Genomic DNA, 26,377 nt, shown 5'->3' with positions numbered 1-26,377 from the left:
ACATCTTTAATAACATGCAAATAAAAAAGTGAACAATTTTTTTTGAAATATTTATAAGATTTCCATTATATCTCAATTAATGATTAAAGTGTCATTGTTGCATTAAAATAAGGAAAAAATAAATAAAAATAAAATCACTGAAGCATAAATAGCTTTTTCGTCCTCCCTTGCCATCACCACCTGCAAACTAACCTAGACTTGTTCCAATTACGCTAATAATTATCTGAAGATGTAGGAGAGAGCAAAGAATGATAAAGTCCCAAACATCAAGTTTAGCAAATGCCTCCTTCGAGCCAAACTAACAAAAATCTTTGACATTAACTAGTAGCATCAACACTCATGATGATGATTATTCTACAAACTCTTAATGCAAAACCAAGCTTACAAACACAAAAGACTCTTTGACAAACCAAATCAACAAAATTATTCCAACTAATAATCCACCTAAAAATTCATATAACTATTAGGGAATATTGGAAAAACAAAACAAAAGGTCTTATGATCAGGGGCAGAGCTAGGATTATTTGATAGGGGGGCCAAAATAATATAAAAATATATAATTTTTTTTAATTTATTGTATATGAATTGTTAAAAAAAAACTGCATGATTTAGTTTCATTCAAAGAAGTAACTACAAACATATGACAATCTTTGTATAAGATAAGAGATTTAAAATAATACCAAATTGAGTCAAAGTTATGAAGTTAATTTCATCTTCATAATATATTCATCACTTTAATTTTGTTGGTCTTTGTACCTATCAAATATAAACATACAAAATATATAAGAAACATTAGCTAAAGCGATGCATTATTTATGTTTGATAAAACTTTGAAATAAAGTAAAAAATAATAAAGAATGATTCTTACATATTTATTTTAATTGTGCTCGTCGTTCTTTCATAGAGTAGAAATCATCGATTATCATATCACTTGTGAATCTTTCAGCAATTTCTTTTTCTATATAGACAATCAAATAATTTGCAAGAAAATCATCCTCTATCAGATTGCGAAGTCTTGTTTTAACAATCTTCATCGCTGAAAAAGCTCGTTCAGTAGTTGCTGTCGAAACAGGAAGAGTTAAAATAAGCCGAATCAACCTGTCAACAAGTGGATAAATTGTTGATTTTTCTGTTTCAACCAATCCTTGACATAATTCAGCAATCGATGATATATTCTTTAACTTTGGATGATTGGGTACATCAAGCTCATAATGCTGCAACTGAAATCTCAAATGAGTTTTTTCTTGGTCAGAAAAGTCTTCAGGATAGAACTTGTCAACAAGTAAGCATATATCTTCAACACTGAATAATTTATAGTTATTTTTAGGATCTAAAGTTGTGCTCAACTTAAGAAGCTCGATCGCCTGCTCATTGAATCTATTATTTAGCTCTTGCAACTGTTGATCAATGATAGCTGTAAATATATCAACTCGATAGTGATGCTCAACTGTTATTGATTTTTTTTTACGGCGAGATCGTCCCACACTAGAAAAACAATCATCCATATCAGGAACTTCAATGTCTTGATGCTTACAAAATGATATCACTTCTTCTAAAAGAGTTTCCCAGCCATCATCTCTTAACTTCTGAATTAAAGTCTTTGTGGTAGTCACCAAATGCATAGCATTTAAAATGTCTTGAGATTTCTGTTGCAAAGCTTGGCAAAGCACATCAGTAATTCTCATAACATTCTTCATTATATGGAAGATGAATGCAAAATCAAATGACATTAGCAACTTAAATGAAAAAGCCGCATCACCACGTTGAGAATAAGTAGATCCATCTAAAGCGATGTTTTCAAGAACCAAGCAAGTTGCCCCATACATTTTTATCAAACTGCAAATTGATTTGAAGTGCGAACTCCATCTGCTATCTCCAGGTCGTTGCAAACCACCTACTTGATTAACTCCTTTACCCGTTTCAATCTCACCAATATCAACTAAATGTTCAATTGTAGCTGCTTGAAAAGCCCGTAATTCATCATTACGCTTGCAAGAAGCATTAACAATGTTAATAATAAAAATCAAGTTCTGAAAGAAAGTGTGAACATCAGATATTTCTCTAGCTGCAGCAATAAGAGCCAATTGTAATTGATGAGCTAAACAATGTACATAATATGCATAAGGGCAATCATTAATGAATAAAGCTTGCAATCCATTCCACTCTCCACGCATATTACTAGTACCATCATACCTTTTGCCCCTAATATTTTGAACATCAAGATTGTGATGAGATAAAACAAAGGAAATCTCTTTCTTAAGAGTTGAAGCAGTTGTATCTTTGACATGAACTATATCCAAAAATCGTTCTCGTATAAATCCACTTCTATCAACAAACCTTATAACAAGGGCCATTTGCTCTCTTCTGGATTCATCTCGAGCTTCATCAATAATTAAGCAAAATCTTGGATCACCAATGTCATGACGAATTGAAGACTGAATATTTCTAGCAAAGACATGCAAAATTTCTTTTTGAATTTGATGCGAGGTGTATTTAGCATTTTGTGGAGCATTATCCAAAACAAGAGCACCTACTTGTTCATTGTATGATGCTAAAAGTTCCAACATTTCAAGAAAATTACCTCGGTTTTTTTATTCTGGACGTTCATCATGTCCTCTAAAAGCACATGCTTGAAATGTGAGCCAACGAACAATATCTATTGAAGCTTTAATACGTAATCGATTATTTAGAATTTCTTGAGTAGTTTGCCTCTTAACTACCTTCTCAATATGACATGACTGATTTTTCAAATTTTCCAAGCACCTGGTAGCAAATCTATGAGCTGAATTCGGACTTTTTCCCATATGAGTTAAAAAAGCACATCGTTCCCCATCATTAACTTTCTTCCAACAATTGAATCCTTTAATAGTAAATGTGTCTGATCCTGACTTTCCAGATGACTTACTTGAAAATAGATAGCAAGGGAAACAAAATGCAGTATATTTCTCTGAATATTCAAGCCATGGATAACTTTTGAACCAATGAGACTGAAATCGACGAGGATGTTTTTTACCAGTCAGCGGATATTCAGACATCAAAGGTTGATATGGCCCCAAATTAATGTATACCCTTCGAATTTCATCTTGTTGATTAACCGGATATTCCCAAATTTGAGGACGATTGCTTGGATCTCTAATCAGATGAGCAGTGTCGATTCTAGTTGGAGGCTGCTCATTAATCAATGCAGGTTCTTCATAAACTGAAGCACATTGGGGTTGTTTAACTATAACTTCAACATTACACATTGGAGTTGATTCACTAGGCTGTGAGTTATCAATATTTTTCCTCTTTTTCTCAAAAAAGGAATCAATTCTTCTTATTTTGTTCATGGTTCAACCTAAAATCAAAACATCATAAATTTTTATTGTTTCCTATTTAAAAAAATAAATACAAATAACAATGTATTGAAGCAATAATCAGAACCAAAAATAAATTTTTACATGTAAACAACACTGACATATAAAAGTAAAATTAACATATTAAAAAAAGAAATTGATATATAAAAGCATATCTAACATAAAAAATGGGATTATTGGTTCCTAAATAAGAAAACTTACACTGAATCAAAGTTGAGTATACGCTCTTCAAAGAACTCAATTTGGCTAGAAAGATCGTGTCTAATTGTATATTGGACCTGGTGATAGTAAATTACACGTAAGAAAAAATTGATAATTTTGGTGGCTCTGTTAAAAACAAAACATAAAAAAATCCAAGCATAATCGAAACAAACAAACCTATAAAATATATCCAATTAATTAGAAAAAACAATATTCATTATAACAAGAAATAAAAAATGGTAAAACTAGTAGATTTGAAGAAAAAAAAAAGCAGAATTATATATATATATATATATATATATATATATATATATATATATATATATATTAAATTCTTAACAAACATATAAAAAAAAATTACTAATTACCTTGATGAAGAATTAATTGGCAGCAGCTTTGCTTTACCTTTATGCTTTGTATTAGTAATATTTTATGTTAGGGTTTTAGAGAAGAAAGAGAGAGGGGCAGTAAAGGAAGGGAAAAAAATTAAAAAGCTTATTTGGCCTTTTACATAGAGATACGGAGATATGGCTTTAAAAGCAAACATAACTAATAAAATAATAATTTAGTATTAAACAGTCTATTATTTATTATATTTTTTTTTTAAAAAAAGTTTTGGCCTCCTCTTGGTTCCGCCGCTGCTTATGATATGGAATCCAAAATTGATTTTTCTTTTGAATGTTGTTCAGCCTTCATAATCGTGAAACTTATTTATAGCTTATTATTTGGTATTAAAAAGGATTGGTTTGTGAAGTTCCATATATGGGTGTGGTAAAAATTAGTATTTGAAAAATGATGGCAACGATAATAACAAGGAAATTGGTATAAATACATGGCCTATGTTCGGCCATTCAAGAGGGAAAAAGAAGAAGAGAGAAGCTTGAGAGAGTTTAGAAAAACTACGGGAAAATAAGAAAATTAAAGGAAAACCTTGTAAATTTGTGAGAGATAAATCTCCTAAATACTAAATTGAGATATATCATATGAGGGGAAGTGAGAAGAAGTAGATTTGATAGAGACAGTGTCATGATAAGCAAGGGATGGAAAAGAGGAAGAAATAGAAGTGGATAAAAGTTTGTTCTTCTTACAAATTCTTCTTGAATATTGTAATTTGAAGGTGAGAATTCCTTTTACTAAGACTATTAGTGTATTTAATGAGTTACGAGTGTGATATAATTATTAGAAATGAACCTTAGTTATGTGTTTTGATGTTGTTATAGTGGAATAATGTTGTTTACTATGAATAGTCATTTAACATGGTTTGATTGAGAGATTTTTGTCTATAGAAGGTAAATTTGATTAGTTTCATTTATGTTAGATTCATATTTAATGGTATTAGAAAAGATATTGAAAGGAAATGGGTTATGTTAGATTCATATTTAATGGTATTAGAAAAGATATTGAAAGGCAATGAGTGTTTTGAATGATGAAGAGATATATTAAAACACTTAATTGCTTGTTAAAGTGATTAGCTAAAAACATAGATTTGTCACCAGACTTCTAACTGTAACTTGACTCTTAAAATGTTAAAATATGATATACCTATCTTCATGGAAGTTATAAGTATGAGTATTAACTTTCAAATGCAACTGGTTTTGCATCATTTAGAACTATAAAACTCCAAATATAGGCAAACAACTGATGAAAGGTCTAACCTAGAACCTACTAGACATCTCCACATGTTATTGTAATGAGTACTTTTTTATACCTAACTAGCAAAACTAGGTTCATCATCCTTCATAAAAGTTGTAGCCTTATGTCTTATATTTCTAATGAAACATTGGTAAAGTTGATAAACGTATCTTGATAAGGGGTTTATGAAAAACCAATGTTTGTTGCTTCCATTATTGAAGAGAAGCCAATATGTATTGTTTTCTTGAAAAAAAAAAAGTAGCCAATGTTATGTTTGTTGCTTCCATTGAAGAATGAGAGTCATTGTTATGTTGTTTTTATACCTAGATGAAAGCCAATGTTTGTAGCTTCCATCATTGAATGGAAGCCAATGCTATGTTTGTTGCTTCCATCGATGAATGAAAGTCATTGCTATGTTGCTTTCATACCTAGATGAAAGCTAGTGTTTGTAGTTTTCATCGTTGAGTGGAAACCATTATATGTTGCTTTCATAATTGAATGAAAGTCAATAATATATCGTTTCTATTAGTAGAAGAAAACCAATGAGATGAAGTGTTTGTGAATATTAAATATGACTTTTGGAATGGAGATGAGGTTATGCTTGTAAAGAAATGAAGATTTTGGATTGGAAGGGAAAAGATGTTATATTAAGAAAAAGATAATTAGTGTGTCGAAACTTATTAAAATTTATTTAAATGATGGTGTGCGCTTGTGAATTTCATTATTAAACTTTATTATTATTATTTTATTATTGTCATTTGCATAATCATCACGCACTGTAGGGCAGGGTTGATATATTAAGGGTAAATTCTGTTGTATTAGATATATTTTGTACTCACACACTTTTTATGTATAATAAATAAAATCCTTAATTTTATTATGTAAATTAATCATTTTGTAAACTTTTTAAATGCAGTACCATGCATTTATTTTTCTTATTATATATTTTATATTCTTATCATTTTGATTTTTTACGTTTTATTATTTATATTTCATAGAAGAAAATTTATTGTATGATAATTTTGAGTTGTGTAGATGTAAGATAAGGTCCAGGAGGATGGGTCCATGTTTATGGTGTTGTAAATTTTGAATTGTGATTGAAGATATCGATAACTTAGTATTTTTGAAGTATAGGGGAAATCTTGCTGAGATTTCCAATAAATAAAAAAATAACTCTAATATTGCATATAAGCATATTATTTGGATATAACATATGTTAAAAATTGAAATATTCAAACTCGACTAAGTCTCAACGACCTATTTTACAACACAACCAATCACATGAATTCCCAAAGTTTTCTTATTAAGATTTCATCATAAAATCCATGAATAAATATTCAAATCTTCACACCATATTAGAGTCTTAGAACTCTCTTCTCGTAAACAATCCAAATAAAATAAAATAATCTTTATATCCTTTAATATTTCTCATATCACTAATTTTTGAAGTAACATGCCCTTTCTTAAAAATCTATCCCTCACTATTTTATATTGTTAATCATAATCGAACATTGATTAAATAAATTTAATCCATCTACCCCCTAAATTTATCCATTAGCTGACACCCATATATACATTACCTCTTAATTAACTCTTACAAAACCCAAATAATCCAATTTTATTTTCAATTGCTATAAAATTTCAAACTAAATTATTTCTAATTTTTTTTATTCACCTTGGCCGAAACGCCCATAAAGAGAGAGACCAATTGTTTTTCTTTTTAATATGTAATTTTGGTTCATCACTCAATTATTCATTTAATTATAATAGCATAATAAAACATCAAAATCCAATATCAACTCATTCAATTTAATCATTTACACAATGTTTCGTTACAAGATTATTCATCAATTCATCAAAATAAATGTATCCATACTTGAAACAAGTTAACTTACCATCTAAAATCTAAGAAAATGGTGATAAAAGTGTTGGAGATAAGTTTTTCGTTTCTCCTCCTTTTCCCCTCTTCTTGCCGTCCCTTACTCCTCTTTTTCTAACCAAGAAAACTCCAAACCCTAACTTAGAACTCTATTAACTCCCCCTCGATCACTTCAATCTAACCCTCTTTAGGGTTTATTTTAATTAATTTTAGTGTGGATTTTAGTAGAACTTTCACAAAATCCTTACCTCCCTCCCTATGCTCATGACCGGCCACTCAAGTTAATATATATTAACTTCAACCTCCATAAAAATATTGATAATCATTTATTTATTTTTTTATTATTATTAATTAAATTTTATTTCCCAATTAAATTTTTGTTAATTTTGAAATTCTATCCGGAGTTTACAAAACCTTTCCCAAATTGGATATGATGTTGAATCAATCCATGAAATGATATGTAGGCTGGTGAGTTGCAACGCTTCTGATAGCTTAAAATTTTTTTCTAATTGAAGGATGCCTTTGTAGATTCTTGATATCTAAAAAACAAGCTTTTTTTATATCTTTACAAGATTTGTTCTTCAATTTTCAGTATGTGGAACACGTAGAATCATTTTGTTGCAAATAACTTCTTACAAGCATCCGAGCCTTGTGATTTTGGTTAAAAAAGCAAGCTCTGATTTGCAGTACGACACTTTCATGTTCATATGCGATTTTTTTTTTTTTAATTTGATTTCTAGATAAGTTTTTGCAGTTAGTTTTTGGATCGATTATTGCAAATATTCTAAACAATTCACTTATTTTGCTCGCCCCTGATTTAGTATTCATATCATTTTTTTTACAGCATTGTTTTACCGTTAATTTCAGTTTTGAATGAATTTCAGAGGTAGAAGAATATTAGAAAATCACCTTTTCTGGAGAGAAATCACAAGTTCATCGGATAAATTACAAGTTCTTACGAAAATGTCTTCGGCTGTATTTGCAACACCAAGGGAGGATACACAATTCTATCACGGAGACAATGTTTTCATACTGTTCCTTGTCTTCCTCCTACCTCTTTCCCGGTTACTTGCCCGTCCCTTTCCACCGTTGTCAAAATACAAATCAAGGTTAGTTTCATGTCATTCTTCTTGCCTAGGACTCCTTCCATTGCTATTTTCAGGTTGAGCCCACAAGTTTTGGCTCCTTTCCCCTCCATTTTCCCATGGTTGCCTGACACTCCTATCATTTGTATCACCTCCATCTGAGAACTGCGCCCAAACACTTCGGCTCTTTCCACCTCCACTGACATCCTCCTCACATCCTGCCACGGTTTTTAGGAGCTCAGATTGCAGTAGTGGACAGTTCTCTTTCAGATACTCAAAACCATCAGACTGCACAACAGCTGCATCAAATGATACAATCAGAACAAGCAAAACAAACAAAACCCTGAGAAAAGCTTATATATAATAAAAATCCTAAGCTCCAATCCCTTTCCAAGTGACATAGCCTTGGGACCTCCAGCACAAAACAATCCCAAAGGAAAAGAAAATGTGCCGGTATCAGTTCTATAATTACATCATCCCCCTTTCATATGCCAGGCTTTAAAATTAGATAAAAGGAGAAGAAATGGCATTATATTTGCCACCATTTATTATACCTGGGCAATCACGAAACACAAGTAACATCAGCAGTGAAAATATAAGTTATTTTTGGTGGCTGACAGGTAGCCAAAACACAAAATAATATACATATACAGAATGCAAGGTTGGCAAAAAAGAGCATTTTTATGCTCTTCGTCGGCAAAGAGTTATGGGAAGGAGTTCAAATATGGAAAGCCGGCAAAGAGAATTATGGGGAGTTCAAATACGGAAAGCAAGACAACTTCCTTGAAGTCCTTTCACCTCAAGTAAATGTAACGATGGAAATTTTGATCAAACATAATGCATAAGTGCTATACATAGTCCACGGCCCTTGGCTCTACTATACTTTTGTAAATGGGATATAAGACAGCTTCACAGCTGTATTTGAGACAGGACTGCTTTTTAAAGCAATTCAGAGAACAAAACATAAAATGACTCCTAAAAATGATAAACACAACTTTATCATCTCCTTTATGTAAGCTCACTAAGACTATAGCATGGTCATACAAACCAGACTGTCAAACCAGACTATAGACAAGAGCTTTTCCAGTTTGTTGGTTCCAATGGAGAGAGATGCAATGCAAAACAGTCAAAACCAGTTCAACCAGTGGCATTTGGAAAATGGCCAGCAAACTTTGTGATGGAAGTTGGAATTTGCTAAAATTTTAAAAGGTTCGTATAAAACCCGGTCCCTGACTTCAGATCAAACGTGTCCAACATTGGACCATTGAACTTGCGTTACTTTTTTAGCTTTTAAGAATCTTTTTGCTTCCATTTCAAACAAATAGCTGTAGAGTAATTAAATAAAACAGAAACAAACTGGTAAAACTACATAGAAATTTTTAAATGACCTTGCACATATGAAGAAGCACCAGTGGCCTAATGGATACAGTATCTAACTCCTAAACAAGGCAACTGCTGGTTGATTACCATTGGGTGTGCATTTTCAAGTTGAAAAGGAAATAAGTTAAGGCATTTCCTTACACAAGTTTAGATTATATTTTTTCTTACTAAACATTTAATAAAATTACGAGAAAATAACAAAATAAACCAGTTTATTTCTATTTAACTATGTCAACTAACTAGACTATCATTTGGTAGTTTGGGATGAAAAGAAATGGGAAAGATAGTGATGAAGCAAGGGGTTTTCTTAAGGGCACCTAAGTGCATGCAAATAAAAAGTCAAGTGTGAAAGAAATAGATATAGATAAACTAATGCAATGTTGAGAATGCAAAAACTTCGTTTTTTTTTTCTTTTTTTAGTTTTCTTTTCTTTTATAAATGTTCACAAAAAGATAATGGATGCGTACAACAGGAACAGGAATTTCTAAATTTTGTAAATCATGTACTTAAGTTATTATTTAAGAAGTTTCCAATCCTAGTATTTGCAATGAGCAGGTTTTTATTATTATTGCTAACTTGGTCGGGAGTTCTATGTCAGGATTTCCTTTCTTATTTCAATTCTTAAACATTTTGGCGTGCCTACAAAAACAGAGGCCATTTAATAAATGAAAATGTGTTGCGAAATTTCCTTTATTCTCATGGATTTCATGAGCATAGCTTTAAATGGATTCAAGAAGCACCCCTATTGAATTTCAAGAGTTTAACATTGTGGACTCAAGGTTTGTACCTTCCCACTCCTTATCCTACTCAAATACTTCACTAGATCCTAACTAAAAAGTAATAAATATATGGTGATATGCAACAATACTTTGAAATCCATACAAACATGAAAGTTTAGAGAATAATTTCAGGACGGATAAAGATAGAAGCTGACAAATTTTACAGGAACATACATGAAATAAATAACTTCGAAGTTGAATAGAATTACATATCTTGCCATTGTGTCTATTCATGTAAAATTTATTAAGTTTTACTCGTGATGTGTAGCATTATCCTTTCAAGATTCTAAAACTTGTTGAGGATTTGGTAATGCTACTCAAAAAATAAATAGCCTTCAGAACAACTGGGATCCAAATCATTTGAGAATAGCTTCTGGTCTGATGTAAAAAAGAAGGTTGCAATAATGAAAGGGGTACTGAGAATTTGTTTAATGAAACAAGGCATGAATTGACATCCATTAGGTAATCAAAAGATTCTTGTAAAAAGGAAAGAGAAGAAAGCAAGCACATGTTACAATAGCTTGGTGAGATGATTCTTCATTTGATCAATTTCATGTTTTCTAACAGCTTAAGATGATTTTTTTATGTCCCATATAAAGGCCATAAATAAGGAATCATGACCATTACAAATCTAAATTAATTTCTTTAATGCGCTACAACAAGGAAAATAAACACTGAATTTCCCTCGACTGCAATTTGCTAAAAATAAGGAAATAATTAGCTGTGATATTACAAGGAATTATTTTTTTTCATGTCTATATTATATGGGTAGGGTTGAGGGAGGGAGGAAATTAAAGTGCAGCAAAACCAAATTAGTTGCCTTTAAATATTTTATGCAACTCTCAATGCATGTGGGGGTGTGCAAATTTGCTTGCATGCTGGATGTTGCTGGTGGTGGAAGGAGGATAGTATGGAAGAATTAATTTTCCTAAACACATAAAAAGTAAATTGAGAAAATATTCTGAATTTGGACAGGGAAATTGCTGGGTGAAATCTTAAAAGCATTTGTAAAGGCTAAAAAAAGTTATACAATTGATTTTGGAAACAACAAAAGCTACATCCCCCAATGCTCCTGTTAGAGAATAATATAAATCATTTCTTCATGTCTCACCTAACAACTTAAGCTTTCAGGTTGAGAGGTTTTTTGACATAGTATCAATGACTTGACCAAACGATTATAAGTTCGAATCTCACTAGCTTCATTCTATCTTCTAATTAAATTAATTTATAACATAAGATAGTGTGACTATATACAAATTTCAAACTCAAAAAGCTTTCACTTAAAAGGGTGTGTTAGAGAATAATATATATTTTATCTTTGAGACTCACCTAATATCTTAAGCTTTTGAGTTGAAATTGTTCTTTGACAACCCCCACTCATAAAAAAAAGAGATGGTTCTTTGACATCCCCCACCCAAAAAAAATGAAAGAAAAAAAAACACAAAAAGAAATCACTTACCCACCACATATGGGTGCCAAGCTATATGGAGGCTCAGTCTCTTGGAAGCGATAAACCTTAGAAGAAGGAACGAAATTGATAATCTTTCTTTTTACCAGTTTAGGAGGACAAAGAAGGTAACATAGTATATCCTCTAGTTAGTTAATGGAAACCATTTAGGATCAGCAGATTTACTATAAGGAAATTTCATAAGTTAAAATTATGTTGTTGATAAGAACAACTTCTCTAAGTGAATATTCAACAAACATTTCTTTCCCTTTCGATCTTATACCACCAGTTTGAGGAGAACTAAATAGATCCTGAATGTATATTGGACTGCCATCCTTTTACCTTACTACTTATAATCTAGACAAGAGGTGATGGTTACCTAACAACCTTATTCATTTCTCTAGATCATCCTACCAAGCCAAACATGCTCCTAGATATGGCAATGTGCAATACAGTTCTCATTCAGGCCATATCTTTGTCACGTGATTTTTTCTTTTTAGGTTCTTTTCAAAACAAAGACTCACATATTCAAAAAAGTGCCTTTACATGATACAATTATGGGTATAAATAATATTTTCCAACGAAATCAGCTATGATAATTCAATCTGAAAGGCTATACTTAGTATGTAGTTTTCCGGTACTACATATTGCCTCTAAATTGCATGTCCTGCTCATTTCAAACAAGCCTAAAATATAAAAACTCGGCTTTATTTATACTTCATTGCATACAATTATGTACAACAAACAAAAGATAAGTTACCCTACATCTAAGTCAGTTGGTCAGCATGAAATGTGTCTAGAATTCCCGACCACTAGATACAGCTTTAGAAAAGACCCCTCCCCTCTCTACAAATGCACATAAACAAAGACATGCATCAGTGAAAAGAAAGAAAAACAACCTTCATGCATCCCACCAGAGAAATGAAGTAGCTTTCTTGAAATCCAAAAACTGTCTCCAGCCAAAATTTCTTTTATCACCACATGTCATTTGCACTTAAGCTGTATCATTATTCATGCGAGCAACCTAAACTTGGTTATAATTTGCAAGGTTGCATGTGACTTACTTGCTAGACCATCTAATCCACTCCAACAACAATAATTCAGCATTTAAAGAAAGAAAAAGAAAAAGAAAACTGACAGGTTAGTAATATCACCCCCCCCCCTCTCATATAAGAAATTCTTATGTGCTTTCTATTCAAGAAAGCCTAAATTAGAATGACTGCAACAGAAATAGTCATAATTCATTTGATCTCTGTAAGAATGACTTTGCCTCGAATAAAAGCCAACATTGAAGAGAGAAAGAGGGAGTTGAAAACTATAGTCTATAAGCCACAAAACCTGTCCCAATAGTTGATGCAAGAGAGGATACAGTAACAGAACAAATAACTCAGAAACCATCAGATGCTCCTCACAAAAGAACTGCTTTTTAGGGCCACAAACATATAAATGTTGCTAAGATCATTGAAATGATGGTCTAACTCTGTACAACCTGAATATATGCAACGGATATCCCAAGTGTGGCTAGTCAGTTAATCACATGAACAACAAAAATTCAAAAAAACATCATTTTTGCAGTTTGTGTAAAGCAATGTCCTAACTGTTCTATATAGAAATCTTGAAAACAAGAAATAAAACAAGAACATACCTACAAGATTTTCAGCAGAAAATTTTAGGCAAACAGACTTCAAATCCATAGCATGGTATCGATCAGCCAGGGCAAGAATCTTGGCAACAGAACTCACAGATATATCCTTGCAGAGTACAGCCTCACACATAAGTCTGAGTCTAGGTAAGTCATATCTGTCTGCTGCCTCCAATAATTTTGCAGTTAATGTGTCAAACACAGATATCACAGAAGTTGAACTAGAAGCAGAAAGTTCCTCATCTTCAATTAGATCATCTTTGTATATGAAATGTAGCAAAGCCTGGACAATAGACATGCAAGAAGATATTAAAAAACACGGCCGAAAAATTCTCTTTCCCTCCATTGTAGGCCACACATATAATTACTACGAATGGCCCCTTTATATTTGATATCCAAATATTTCATGATTTTACAGGTACCAAAACTCATTCCACAGCTTAAATTTCATATCTGCTTGTTTTTGAGACAAGCATTACATTGTGAATAAACATAATGTTCTTCATACATATTTCATGACACATTTCTTTACAATCCCATACAAGTCTCATAAATGTCATCAAAAACATCTAAGAGAGGGAAATGGTCAAATTAAAATCTTCTCTTGTCATTTCTGATCCTCAGCTCCATTCAGCAGTAAGCACTTTCTGAGATCAAATCAAAGGGCTTCGGAACTCCATGGGGTAACACTAATGAAGCTTCTTTGTGTTTTTCTGCTGCAGAGACTTGGCAAAATTCCCTGGCTGATAAACAGCAGGACTGAGAAGCTCGTTTGTTTTGGTACACTGTTATTTCAAAGGATACCTTGCTCTCCTATTCTGATGTTTATAAAATTATCGTCCTTTGTAACCCAAAAATAAAAATAGAAATAAAACTCAAGTTGAAGGATGTATCTTAGCGTAAAAACTCAATTCTATGCATTACAAGCGGATGATTAATAGAATATTTTAACCAAACTTGGCAAATTTTGAATTATATGTCCGATATTTTGTCTACATAATTACTTAACTGACCTAAGACAAAACCTTCAAAGACTAACATAATCTTTAGAGCAAATAATTTCCACGACTGCACCAAAAATGTAAATTGAGCTCTAAAATAATGCATGCTTCAAACATATAATTCATTATTTCAAGGTAAAGCAGAACACTCCAAGAAATGATACCTTGAACACCTTAGGTTCTATATCTGAAATAACTATTTCGCTGTTATCTTCCTCCATTGCATCAAGAAGTTCATTTTCGAATACAGGAGACCGAGCAACCAATACCAACTTGTGAGCATGAAACTTTTGCCCTTGCACACTGAAAATGATATCAGAACAATCTTCATTCTCCAATAGCATACCAAAATGGTCTCCAATATCTGATTCAGGGACCTTTATAGAGTGCAATCTCGAGCAATCAGTTGCGGAAACCACAACACCAACAGTGCAGTGAATTTTCAAGCAATCATCTTTTAGAAAATCTGACGATTCAAGCATTGCTCGTCTGAAGAATCGCTTGTAACCCCTGGAGTGGGGGGGGCACAAAGGGCACACATTTAGCTATAGGAACTGGAAACCATTCCATACGCTAATAACCAATTCCAACAAAATAAAAGGTAAAAACACTGAAAATTGTATCAGCAAAGAATCTATAGATCACTTAAAACTTTAGATGTTCTCAACCGTAAAATTGAAAATACAGAAAATGCCATTTTATCACCAAAGTCAACTCTAATATTCCATTTCAATAAATAAAACAGCATATATCCTCTTAATAGTATAGGAGAGTTCCAAATAGCGGAAGAGCATTAATCCCACAAAGTAAACCACACAAAGGAAGACCATGAAAAGACCAACAACAATTTAAGTGGCAGCGTCTCATCTGCAAGCGGGGCTCAGAATTAGATCACTCGGAAACTGCATTCGTACAAATTAGCACAGCTCATAAATCACATCAACCCGCCCGCAAACAAACTCTATTTTAAATTCAATCACTCTACTCTATCATGCAATTGATTCTACTCAAGATCCCAAGTTCTTCTGATGCCTAATTAGGAAACTACAATAAAAAAGAAAAAAAGAAAACCCAGAATCTTATTATACCACATGCTGCCGCGATACTTGAGGGTATAGGGTCCACTCTCGAGGGAGCGATCAAAGTGACTATGAACTTTATGTTTGCCTTTACCACTCTGATCAATCAAGGTGAGCTCGAAAAGGGCACGAACATCGGTGCCTTCGCTAGCAAGAGCGATGAAAACAGAGACATAAGAGGAATGGTCTTCAGGGTTTTTGCCATCTGGGTAGAAATAAATTGCCCACTGATAACCACCAACAGTGAAAGTCTCGCTAGCTATGTGTTTCCCTACACCAATTCCTTTGGCTAATGAATAGCCTTGAATTGTGAATTTGTGGGACCCGTTTACTGTTTCTGTTACGGAGAGCGAAGAGGTCGGGGATGTGCATGCCGGTGGTGACGAGGTGGTGGGTGGCATTGAGAAAGGAGAAGGGAGCGTGTTGGGTGCTGGGAATTCGAGGGGAAGTTTTTTTCGATTTTTGAAGAAGTAAGAGAGGGTGTGGTTAATTTTATAAAGAGATGGTGGGGCCTGCCGGACTGCATGGTGAGGAACGATGGTGGGTGGTGGGCGTCCTTTCTTCTAAAGTTGTTTGATATAGATATTACCAATTTACCATAGCTTATTTTTTAATTTATTATCGCGGTAAAGATAGATGTTTTTAAAAGTATTTTTTATTTAAAAAATATTAAAATAATTTTTTTATTTTTTAAAAATTATTTTTAATATTGATATATTAAAATAATCTGAATACATCAAAAATATATTAATTTAAATAAAAAAATTAATTTTTTTTCCAAAAAGCTTCCACAACAACATGTCAAATACTGCCAAAGAAAATATTTGTTTTTATTTTTTAAAAATATTTTAAAAAGATTAAAAATATATATATTATTTTATTTTAAATTAATTTTTTATATATTTTAAAATTATTTTGATGTTTTAATTTTAAAAAATAAAAAAATATTTTTTTAATATATATTTTTTTAAAAAAAACACTTTAATAAACCATTACTATTTTAAGTAACCTTTTAAAATTACAATCAAAACGGCATTTCATAATTTTTTTAAAATAAATTTATTTAAAATAAATTTTTCAGTCACACTCCCAGATATTCCTTGATCCAATTGGTTTTTGAGATTTCAATATATGAATGTCAAAATTATGATATTCATTACTTATAATTAACTTATCAAGACAACCATTTTATTTACTAAACTCCATCACCTTGCCAATGGCTACATGTTCATGGATGGATTTGACACTTGAAAGAAAACTATTTTTCTTTTTCTGCCTCTTGTTCCTTGCTTTTGCTTTTAGATTTTAATACGTGTTTAATAAAAAAAAAAATTATAGTTAAAAAGTATTCAACTGTGTAATTAAACTTAATTATGACCATTGACCACAACCACAAGCATCAATTGATGGTGGAATCAACTTTTTTTTTTTTTTTGGATAGTGTAGTATGGTGGGAGTAGAAGCACCTCCCACCGCATACTACCATCCAAGCAAGCAGAAACTAATCAAGAACTAACAATGGCTTTCCCTTCTGTGCACAACTGTGATTTTTTACTTACACAAGGTAACCTTGCATGTCCTTAGGAGATTAATTCTGGAAACAAACTGTTAGCCAAATGGTTAGCTAATCCTAGAGAAAAAGCCATTCGGCTTGTTGGTGCAGCAAACTACATTTCCTAAACTAGTGCCACCTCCTACACAATTTAAATACCTGATCCCTGATTGCTACCGTGATTTCTCTGGTCCAGTCACCGCCGATTAAAAAGGCTGAATGGAGTCTGATTCACTTTCCACCATTTCTTCTGAGCTATAATCACTTGGAAGAGTTGAATCCGATCAGCATTCTTGATGATCCAATTGGTGACTTCCGGTGACGCTCCCCATTGGGCCACAGCTTGGTGTGTTGATTCCCTGGTGAAATCCTCCCGCTGTTTCTTTGTGAACTTCTTTTGCTTTGGTGTCTTGTGGAAGGTTGAGTAGTAATCCTGTTTATTACTGTTGCCGAATGAGAAGATGGTGATACCAAACCTGCCAATGCCAAGAAAAGAAACTCACACTAGGCTACAAGGTTGAGAAATGACAAGGATTCAGCACCTTGCTCAATGATCCAAAAACATTAGAAAAGAAAGACAATGGAAAATAAATGAACAAACATGTCATCAAGTAGAAGCATAAAAAAATTGCTCAGGAAGCATCTGAATTTGCTATTTTATATCCGTTTGAAGAATAGGAAATAAAAACTATACACTTGATGCAGCAGGGAATGTACGCAGATCAGTTATCTACATGTACATTCTATCCAAGTAAAGAGTAAAAAACAAGAGTTTTTGCCCTGAAATCTCAACAAGAATTTCCGGTCATCATCGGGCAAGGAAACTCTAAATGTTTCTGAAACCTACTGGGGGACACATTTATAACAGAATTCAAGGACATAAACAATTATGAACCAGTTCTATTAATAAATCTTTTAGGATAAGCACGGAAAGTGCCAGAACAGATGACATCAATGGTACATATGGAGAATTATTTGGGGAAAAGAAAATGAACCATATCAGTTTTAGCTTAAATAATGAAAAATGCTAATGCAACAACTAGCACATACATGAGATATGAACTACCAAACTGATAGTTTGATAGCCGGAGAGCTGGTTTATTGCAGCAATATAAATACAGAGCCAGCGAAAAAATATGAAAGTAAAAACAAGAAAGTAGATACAATTGTAGAAAGCAAATTGGTTTGTGTTAATCGCTAATTATATCATAACCTAATCATAATTAAGTGTTTTCTAAATAATATATATATATATATATATATATATATATATAAAATAAAAAGAATTAGGCTCATGTATTTTGGACTCTTATTAATTGAATCAATTTTTTCTTAAGCCCATTTGGTCCTTGACTTGAAGATTTTGGCCTAAATTCAAGATCAAAGTATAGATAGATAGATAGATAGATAGATAGATCATATAATAATAATAGCATTCAGGATAACTGTGTACAAATTTAATTATTTTGGGACTGCCTTGCCTTGTATTGTCAAAATTATTTTTAGAATTCTTTCACATTTTTTTGTGAATGAAATAGGATTGTTTTATATGAATTCTTAGTTCAGAGATTGTTTCATATTTAGCATCAGAGCATATGGCTAAAGTGGAATTGTAGAACAAGGACAACATAAGCAAGAAGATTCTAATCCATTGGCTCATATTTACTGTGTGACCAATTTGTGCAACAAAATCGTGTACCTGTATTGTGGTTCTAACTACTCACCTTTAACAGGGGAGTTGGTCCTAGCAGAAGGGCTTTTTGGACTGTTGCGCATCTTCCTCTGGGGGCTCATTTCTCCTGACCTGCTAAGGAATTCAGCAGTCTATATCTTGCCACCTGTCCTGTGGGCTGGAGCCAAGCACGCGCACCCCCAGAATCTGATTGATCCCTGCATGAAATCACAGTTGAGTTCTGAAGTTCAATGCTAATACACGAAGTAAAATATTTAGAACACATACAAACAAACAAGTCTTTCACAGGCACTTTACAAACAGAGAATAATACAACCTTGTTTATACCATCTGAAATGTGTCTAACTTCACCTTTTTTCTCAAAAAACTTCAGCTCTACTATAGGATGTCAGGATGAAATTGACCAAATTCAAAATCTGTTTATTAAACTTTATGAACAAGGAGCATGGCAACCACTGCAACGTTTTCGATTTTTCCGGAACAAATCACCTCCAAACATATAGGCAAACATGGCAAAGATTTTTTTATATATAATTTTCAAATAAAAATCTTTCGAAATTTCAGCTAAGTCTTCCCTATACCAGAAGGTTCCAAGTTATCGACATATAACTTGTTTACACTTTTAATATCCCATATTTCATAACTTAATCATGACCCAATCATCCTGGATCTCAATCTCACAACCATTATCATCATCTCAACCATATTATTTATAACATACATTGAACAACATTTATCATTATAGAGGGATAAATGAGATAAACACGCATACATGGAACATGGTTATATGAATTTCAGAGTTAAGTTCATCTATTCAAGTTTTAATATTAATTGTACAAATTAAGTTATACAAATGTTTCATTATTACAAAATACAAGGATATACTCCCTAGACTACATAACAAAAGGTGAACAAAAGCTAGAATCTACTCCTGTCGTGCATGCGATGGTCCTGAAACAAAATACATATTATTGAAACATGAATATCACAATAAACATAGTAACAGAAATATCCAATAATTTAAAAAAGGTAGATATGTATTCTTATTCTATTCACTTCCCTTTTTGTTTCCATTGGAACTCTTTCTCATTCAACTACTAAAACTGTTTCATCTTCCATTTCCAATTTCCATTCAAGATTCCATAAAAGCAACCACATCTATTACCGCTTAACACATTATTGATACCAGTTTCACCGGTATCATCATCACCTCATAGGCATCGATGCATAACAATCTTCTTACCCAAGACCCTAACATACACTAAATATATACTAGCCGATGCATGGTGATCTCTTTACCCAGGATCCTAACATACACTAAATATATATTAGTCCATGCCTCACAGGCATCGATGCATGGTGATCTCCTTACTCGGGAACCTAACATACACTAAATATATATTAGTCCATGCCACATATCACAGTTCTCATATTTTATATGTCAGCGATACTTCCATCACTTGACAATTCACACGAAAGATCATTCACCTCGAACACATATACATTCGGGATACTATCCAAAATAACAATGTCATTATGCAAACTTTTATTCTTTCATATAATATCTAACATTTACTAATTCACATTTCACCTCAATAACATATTAAATCATGAAATTTAACTAAGAAGTATAGGTGCGAATCACCAACCTGCAGTAGAAGCTTTACTCGTGCTCCGTTGTTGTTGTTGTTGCTGCTGCTGCTGCAACACGCATGTGGTCCCTCCTGTAATTACAGGCATATCTTATAAATTATCCTCATTCAAGGATACATTTCATAATAATCATATTAACAACCAATATAGGTCTTTCTTTATTTAAATTTGTATATGAATTTCTTCAATTTTATTTTCCATTTATTTAGCTTGCAATTTACGCAATCATTTATTTCCCGGGTTTACAACCACCCATCCAAATAACTTTTCTTAAGACCATTGTGACGCACAATCTAGATAATTTGCTAAAAAATGTTTCACAAGGCAATTAATTTGTTTTAGATTCCAAATACTAATTTGATACAAAATTTACCAACTTTTTAGCGGAATGCATCCACTTCAAAACAACAGTACTAAGAAAAAAAAGGTAGGGACAGAAAAATTATAGTACTCACATTCGATACCACCACTTTAAAATAAGAGTACAGATTGCCCAAGAAGAAACCAAGGCAGCCATTGCTAAAGGAGTATCAAAAGTGCTCTGAGAAAGGAGGAAAACAGGAATATGAAAGGTCACACATCAGTCATCACTCAAATATGCTGTCAAACAAAATTTGTCCTTCAAATAACTACAAGAGATTTACTTCACTTGCATCAGAAGATAAATGAGCTAAGAAGAAAAAAGCTAAGCTAGTAGACACAAGAAGATTGTAATAGAATGACAGCGTACACAGTGCCTAAGGCAGTGAATGATGATGGTGCTTTTTGAATAAAGTCGAGTCTATGCTACATGGATTCTGGAGTGTGAAGAGGATGTATGCAAGTTCACAGACTCATCTTATCCCATTGTCATAGGAAAATAAAGCACAATTATTGGAAGGATCAAAGAATTGCCTTACAGGGCGAAACTAAGGCCAACTGGCCACAACGGAATTCAGCACAAAGCAGAACACGGTGAACAGAAAAGCAGCTTTAACCAACACAAGTACACAACCCAAGACATAATATAATTATCTAACATGATCTAAAGGGCTGGCTAACAACAATCAAAGTCTGTTGAGGCATTACCTCATCCTATATAAGATTCTTTGCCCAATAATAGTAGTAACTTGGGGAATATCATACAATAGAAGTAAGTCACAGATAACCAACTACCATTCTCTCACTTTCTCTTGTCAAAACAGAGAACTGGATACCTTTGAATAGGTAGTAAGGTCTTGTTAAGTGATTAAAGCTTGCATCATTGGCCCTTTAGTAGCCTCTATCTTCCCCAAAAAACTTTTTCCTAGGTGATTTATAAAGCTTTTCTTCTTTAATGACATCTTCTACTATCTTAAACATCAAAGCTTTTTTGTGTTCATGCACTAAAGTAACCCCACCCCCCTCTTTTTCTATATATAAATTAAACAAGTCCCCTCATGCATCTGTGGACTCTGGCGGCATAAGAGATTTATCCGTGCAACAAACGGAGGGTATTCATTGTAAATAGGTGAACTTCATTATCCATGCCATCATCATGCATGGGTTCTAGTTGTATTATATGTGTGGATGTACCATGGGGCACAGGTACATCTGTAAAATGCTGCAGCTGTATGATGATTCTTCAATTTTGAGGCATTTGAACAACTTTAGAAATCTTTGTTTAGTTGAACATTGTGCAATGGAATCAACCTGGACACATGTCATACCTGGAAAATAAAGGTGGATGCAATAATGCGTGTTGCCCATTTAACAAACTGAGCTACTTCATCATCCACGCTCCCATCCTTGGAGATTACAAATTTCCTCACCATCCAGTACCCCAAACCAGCTCCTGCAAGAACAATCCCTACTAACACAAATATGTAGACCTGTAGTGAAATAGGGAAAGGTCAGAAAATAACAGTTAGGAAGAAGCAAATAAAGAATAAACTTTATGTGAAGAATAATATAGTAAAAAGGACCACATGCACACAATTGGTTCTCCCCTTCTTTTCTTTGTGTATAAGTGCTTTGAGAGAAGGGGATTTTGAATTAAGTAAAAGCTGTATCTCTCTTTTTTTATCAAGATTTTTAAATATTATCAGAATAAATCACATTTATCAAATAAGAAAGCAATGCCAAATATGTGTCTTAAGAAGCCTATTAGAACAGCCAACGTAGCTTGTGGATAATTCTATGGATATTCCAAAAGAAAATATGAGAAATTGAAGCTGTTGGCAATAGGTACCCAAAAGATTTAATGCAGTATCAATATGGGAGTGCTTGCATGGTGAGATGGTGTTCGTTGCAGGAATGGCTCTAGAACATTGATTCTCTTGAATCTGTAATTGCAAGTAAGCTATAAAACTCTGCAAAAGAGGAAGGCTTACTGGATAGTGCATTTCTTCACTCAGCCCAAAATTGACAAGAATCGAATTTACCAGAGTTGAAGTTTGATGTAAAACAAAAGTGCCAGCTCCAAGCTGCACCAGAAATGGATAGAAAGATAGCTATGCATCACAGACCAAAGAAAAAAGAAAATTATCTAAAAAAAGGGAGCAAGTGTGAAGAAATGATAAGAAGATATTGGAACTTACAGCTAAAGTAAAAGCAAACTCACCACTGATCCATATATGGAAAGATAGAAAAAGTTTTTCCTTCCAGTTGGCAGCAATTTCATTCCCTAAATCATTAGAGCAAAGGAAAACATAATAAGTGTATCTATAAAATGTTGAGCTGAAAAACTAAGATGAAATATAGAATCGCAAAATTGCAGGCATTGAATTGTAACTTGAATTTATTAAAAGCATATTAATGTTCAGGAACATCAATGATATGACCAAAATATATTACAACAAAACCAACATCAATGTTCCAGAGTGATGCTATTTGAAAATAATATTCCTAAGCAATATTATAAAATGTTGTTTTAATTACCAAAAGAAAAAAAAACTGTTCTGTCGAAACTTCGAACTTTTTTCAATGAATAGATTGAGGCACGGAAACCGAAAGCCAGCCAAACTAGCACCTTCTTGAATCTTGAGTGATAATCAAACTCTACAGGGTTGACCTCTTGCAACATATTAGTTTTAGCATCAAATCCAATGGAACTTCAGAAATCCAGAACAATTTTTTTACTTGGACAGTATATGTTGATAACAAACACCACAAATCAGTGAAATGAAATAGCAAATGGATTCAATTGATGAATAGTCTAGGGAATCCAATTCTGAAAATTCATGAGAATGCCACTAAATATCCATTCTGACACAAGGAGGCTGCATAATGCACCATGCGTGCAAATGCAATTACATACAACTCAAGTCCCTAAAAGCAGCTGGCTTAGCTAACAAATATCATGGAAATCCCCTTCATTATAAGCTCTAGGTGTGAAGGCCCCATTTGGCTTGGTGCATGTTAGGTAGAACAATCAACACGGAATGCAAGCAGCCCATTCCATGAAGAAAATATTTCATTTTTCTGGTACAATCACAAACACTTTTTTGACTATGGATCTACTACCAGAAATTCAATGCTTAATCTTAGCATTAAATGTGTATGCCTAAATAATCCCATATTTTAATTATTCAACATAACATTTCATTTTACCAAGTTCAATGATAGTCAGATTAGTTAACATTTATATGTTTTGATGCAGCAACAACATGTTATTTGCCAACATTTCTACGTTTTGTTTGGGACATACACGAGCAGTGGCGGAGGGAGGGGGAGGCTGGCAGGGGCCCGGGCCCCTGTAAAGAAAATTTTCCCAGCCTCTCCCTTTATAAAATAATTAAAATTTTAATCTTTTTAAAATATTTCTTTTTAATTTGACCCCCATTAATTTTTTCTTCTTGCTCCGCCTCTGTACACGAGTTGCATATCTATCACTATTTATCCACAACTCAATCAGGGACATACTGGCACATTTGGAACCTTAACCAAAATTTCTAGTAAATAACATCAGTGCTCAAGAATTTTTATTGTAAACTGTTTTTGGGTTATGCATTTGAAACCAATTTGATGATACCACATTGGCAAAGAGAGAAGAAAAAAAAACATTGGAGAAAGGGGGAGAAAGATCTGAAAACAACAAAACCAAACTTATGTACCTGAAAAAGAAGGAATATAATGACCAGAAAAACCCCAATAGCCATTGAAGTGCTATAATAAAAAGGAACCCAACTGCTGACAATTGATGCCAGCAATAGTAAAACAAATCCAGCTGCTAGACACATGAGGCGCCATTGCTGTAAATCTGCGGAAACGACAATTAATCAGAATCAGTAAAGGAAATTTCAATACAGTGAAAAAACGAACATGACAGGGAACAAGGGGAACCAAACCTTCATCAACAGCGATTGAGACAGATCCAGAAGTATCACCAACGAACTTTACATCAACATATCTCTCCTCATAAGGAGACATGGCAGTTCTCCACAGCCCCTTCTGAACAGCCCTCCAATCATCCTTTTCACACTGGCATAATCCAAGGGAAGCATTCCTGCGAGTGCTCCATGGATGAGACATAAAATTTTCACTCTGTAATAGGAAGTATATCAAACTGAGAAACAAGAGAGGCAGTGAAAGAGTCAAGAAATTCACTTACCGGTGAAAGCAAACCTGAATTTTGCTATGCAATCTCTCCGGTATTACTGCAGATGGAGCCAAAGTAACTCGAAATGAACTAGCATAACTACTGAGTTTCCATCTCGAGTGACCAGAAACTTTAACTCGTTCACAAAAGAAAACATCACGGCTAAACACATGCCCATGCAAGCGAGACGGGGTGACATCCAGAGCTGGATTCTCAGGGTCAAGAACTGTAATTGTAGAAAGCATTGTTAAGCATCAATCATTCAAAGGCCAAAAAAATAAATCACTTAAAGTACAATAGAAGGTTAGAGACTTCAAAACAAGTGTTTTTTTTTTTTTTTGGAGAATTCAAAGAAAATGCTTTCAGTCACATGAAGAAAAACATAAATTAGCCAAACAGCACAAGGCAAGCTAGAACTACCAATAAAGACCCAAAAGAAAACCACCCAGATAAGAGTTTTCTTCCAAAGTTTATGATATCAAGAAATTTCATATCCCTATTAACCTTCCAAAACTCAAATGGCATAAGAAAAAGACACCTATTCAGCCACAATACAGCAACATTTCTTTATCGAACGAAATATTTTTACGTTCATCATCTGATTTAAATATCAAATCCACTAAATAATAATATCAAGCGCGCCTACCTGTAGTGATTTCTAACAAAACCCCATAAATAAAAATTGATATCTTATAAAACCTCATAAATAATCCAATTAATTCTTCTTCACTATACTACAAATATCACAGCGTAAAATAAATAAATAAAAACATTAAATCCCATTAAATAATATACTGTATGGATTTGAAATGCCAGCAGCCTCATCTCCAAAAGCTTGAAAAAGAAAAAGAAAAGGACCCGACAGCGACATGCAGTTTAATTTCCAAATATCACAACAGATCGTGATAATCAATCAGGAAGCGAGCAAAACAAAGTAAGTAAGAAGGTTGATTACCTTTGAGAGTGGCACGTGAGAGGAACACAGAGGAGGCAAATATCAAAGAGTAAAGAAGGGTAAGAGAAGGAGAAGAGGAGCCCATTGTTGCTGCTGCTGCTCTCTCTCACTATTGTTTGCGCGGCTTTATTATTATTATCTATTAATTAAGGAAATTTATACTAAAAAAAAAAAATTTGAAGAAGCGAAAGGCAGTGAAAGCGCGCTTCAAATCAGTAACGACTCCTTTTTAAATTATTCCCATTCGCCGTTTTTTGTGTTTTCGTTGTTTGCGTGTATGCGTGTACGCGTCGTTTTTAAGCTTTCGAGAAAATTTGAATTCTTACATATATTTTTTAAAATATTTTTTATTTTAAAATATATTAAAATAATATTTTTTTATTTTTAAAAAATTATTTTTATTATTAATATATTAAAATAATCTAAAAATATCAAAAAAATATTAATTTAAAATATTAAAAAAATTTAAATTTTTTTAAAAATAC

At 33.0% G+C, this 26,377-nt stretch overlaps 2 protein-coding genes and 1 non-coding gene across 4 annotated transcripts; all 3 read right to left on the bottom strand.

Moving 5' to 3' along the window:
• Nucleotides 1-432: 432 nt before the first annotated feature.
• On the bottom strand, nt 433-2,567 carry LOC18108254 (uncharacterized). The gene is made up of 2 exons (XM_024591789.2): nt 984-2,567; nt 433-444 (listed from the first exon to the last, which is right to left on the bottom strand). Exons 1-2 carry the CDS (start codon nt 2,565-2,567, stop codon nt 433-435), a joined length of 1,596 nt encoding a protein of 531 aa, XP_024447557.2.
• A 5,398-nt stretch (nt 2,568-7,965) lies between these two features.
• On the bottom strand, nt 7,966-15,962 carry LOC7486316 (BTB/POZ and MATH domain-containing protein 4). 2 transcript variants are annotated; one of them, XM_024591529.2, is made up of 4 exons: nt 15,491-15,962; nt 14,567-14,912; nt 13,409-13,684; nt 7,966-8,452 (listed from the first exon to the last, which is right to left on the bottom strand). In XM_024591529.2, exons 1-4 carry the CDS (start codon nt 15,880-15,882, stop codon nt 8,420-8,422), a joined length of 1,047 nt encoding a protein of 348 aa, XP_024447297.1. In that variant the 5' UTR covers nt 15,883-15,962; the 3' UTR covers nt 7,966-8,419. The 2 variants fall into 2 exon arrangements, with proteins under 2 accessions (XP_024447297.1, XP_006371199.1); XM_006371137.3 differs by having other exon boundaries at nt 13,405-13,684; nt 15,491-15,960.
• A 1,027-nt stretch (nt 15,963-16,989) lies between these two features.
• On the bottom strand, nt 16,990-26,105 carry LOC7491061 (uncharacterized). The gene is made up of 10 exons (XR_008058155.1): nt 25,893-26,105; nt 24,950-25,163; nt 24,687-24,844; nt 24,453-24,598; nt 22,961-23,023; nt 22,731-22,823; nt 22,068-22,229; nt 20,835-20,920; nt 18,758-18,923; nt 16,990-17,509 (listed from the first exon to the last, which is right to left on the bottom strand). It is a non-coding gene; the product is annotated as an uncharacterized LOC7491061 (transcript).
• Nucleotides 26,106-26,377: the final 272 nt, after the last annotated feature.

The sequence above is a fragment of the Populus trichocarpa genome, chromosome 19 (assembly GCF_000002775.5).
Source record: "Populus trichocarpa isolate Nisqually-1 chromosome 19, P.trichocarpa_v4.1, whole genome shotgun sequence".
Lineage (NCBI taxonomy): Eukaryota > Viridiplantae > Streptophyta > Magnoliopsida > Malpighiales > Salicaceae > Populus > Populus trichocarpa.
Note: the sequence above shows the minus strand (reverse complement) of the source record. Positions and strands in the feature narration are given on the sequence as shown.

Bases quoted from the DNA above. Each gene is read 5' to 3' on its own strand.
- LOC18108254 (XM_024591789.2), bottom strand. From the start codon at position 2,567: ATGTTGGAACTTTTAGCATCATACAATGAACAAGTAGGTGCTCTTGTT.
- LOC7486316 (XM_006371137.3), bottom strand. From the start codon at position 15,882: ATGCCACCCACCACCTCGTCACCACCGGCATGCACATCCCCGACCTCT. The intron at 14,913-15,490 runs GTATAATAAGAT...CCCCCACTCCAG, and splicing joins AAGTATCGCGGCAGCATGTG to GGGTTACAAGCGATTCTTCA. The intron at 8,453-13,404 runs GTATGTTCTTGT...CATTTGATGCAG, and splicing joins TTCTGCTGAAAATCTTGTAG to CTGTTGTGCAGTCTGATGGT.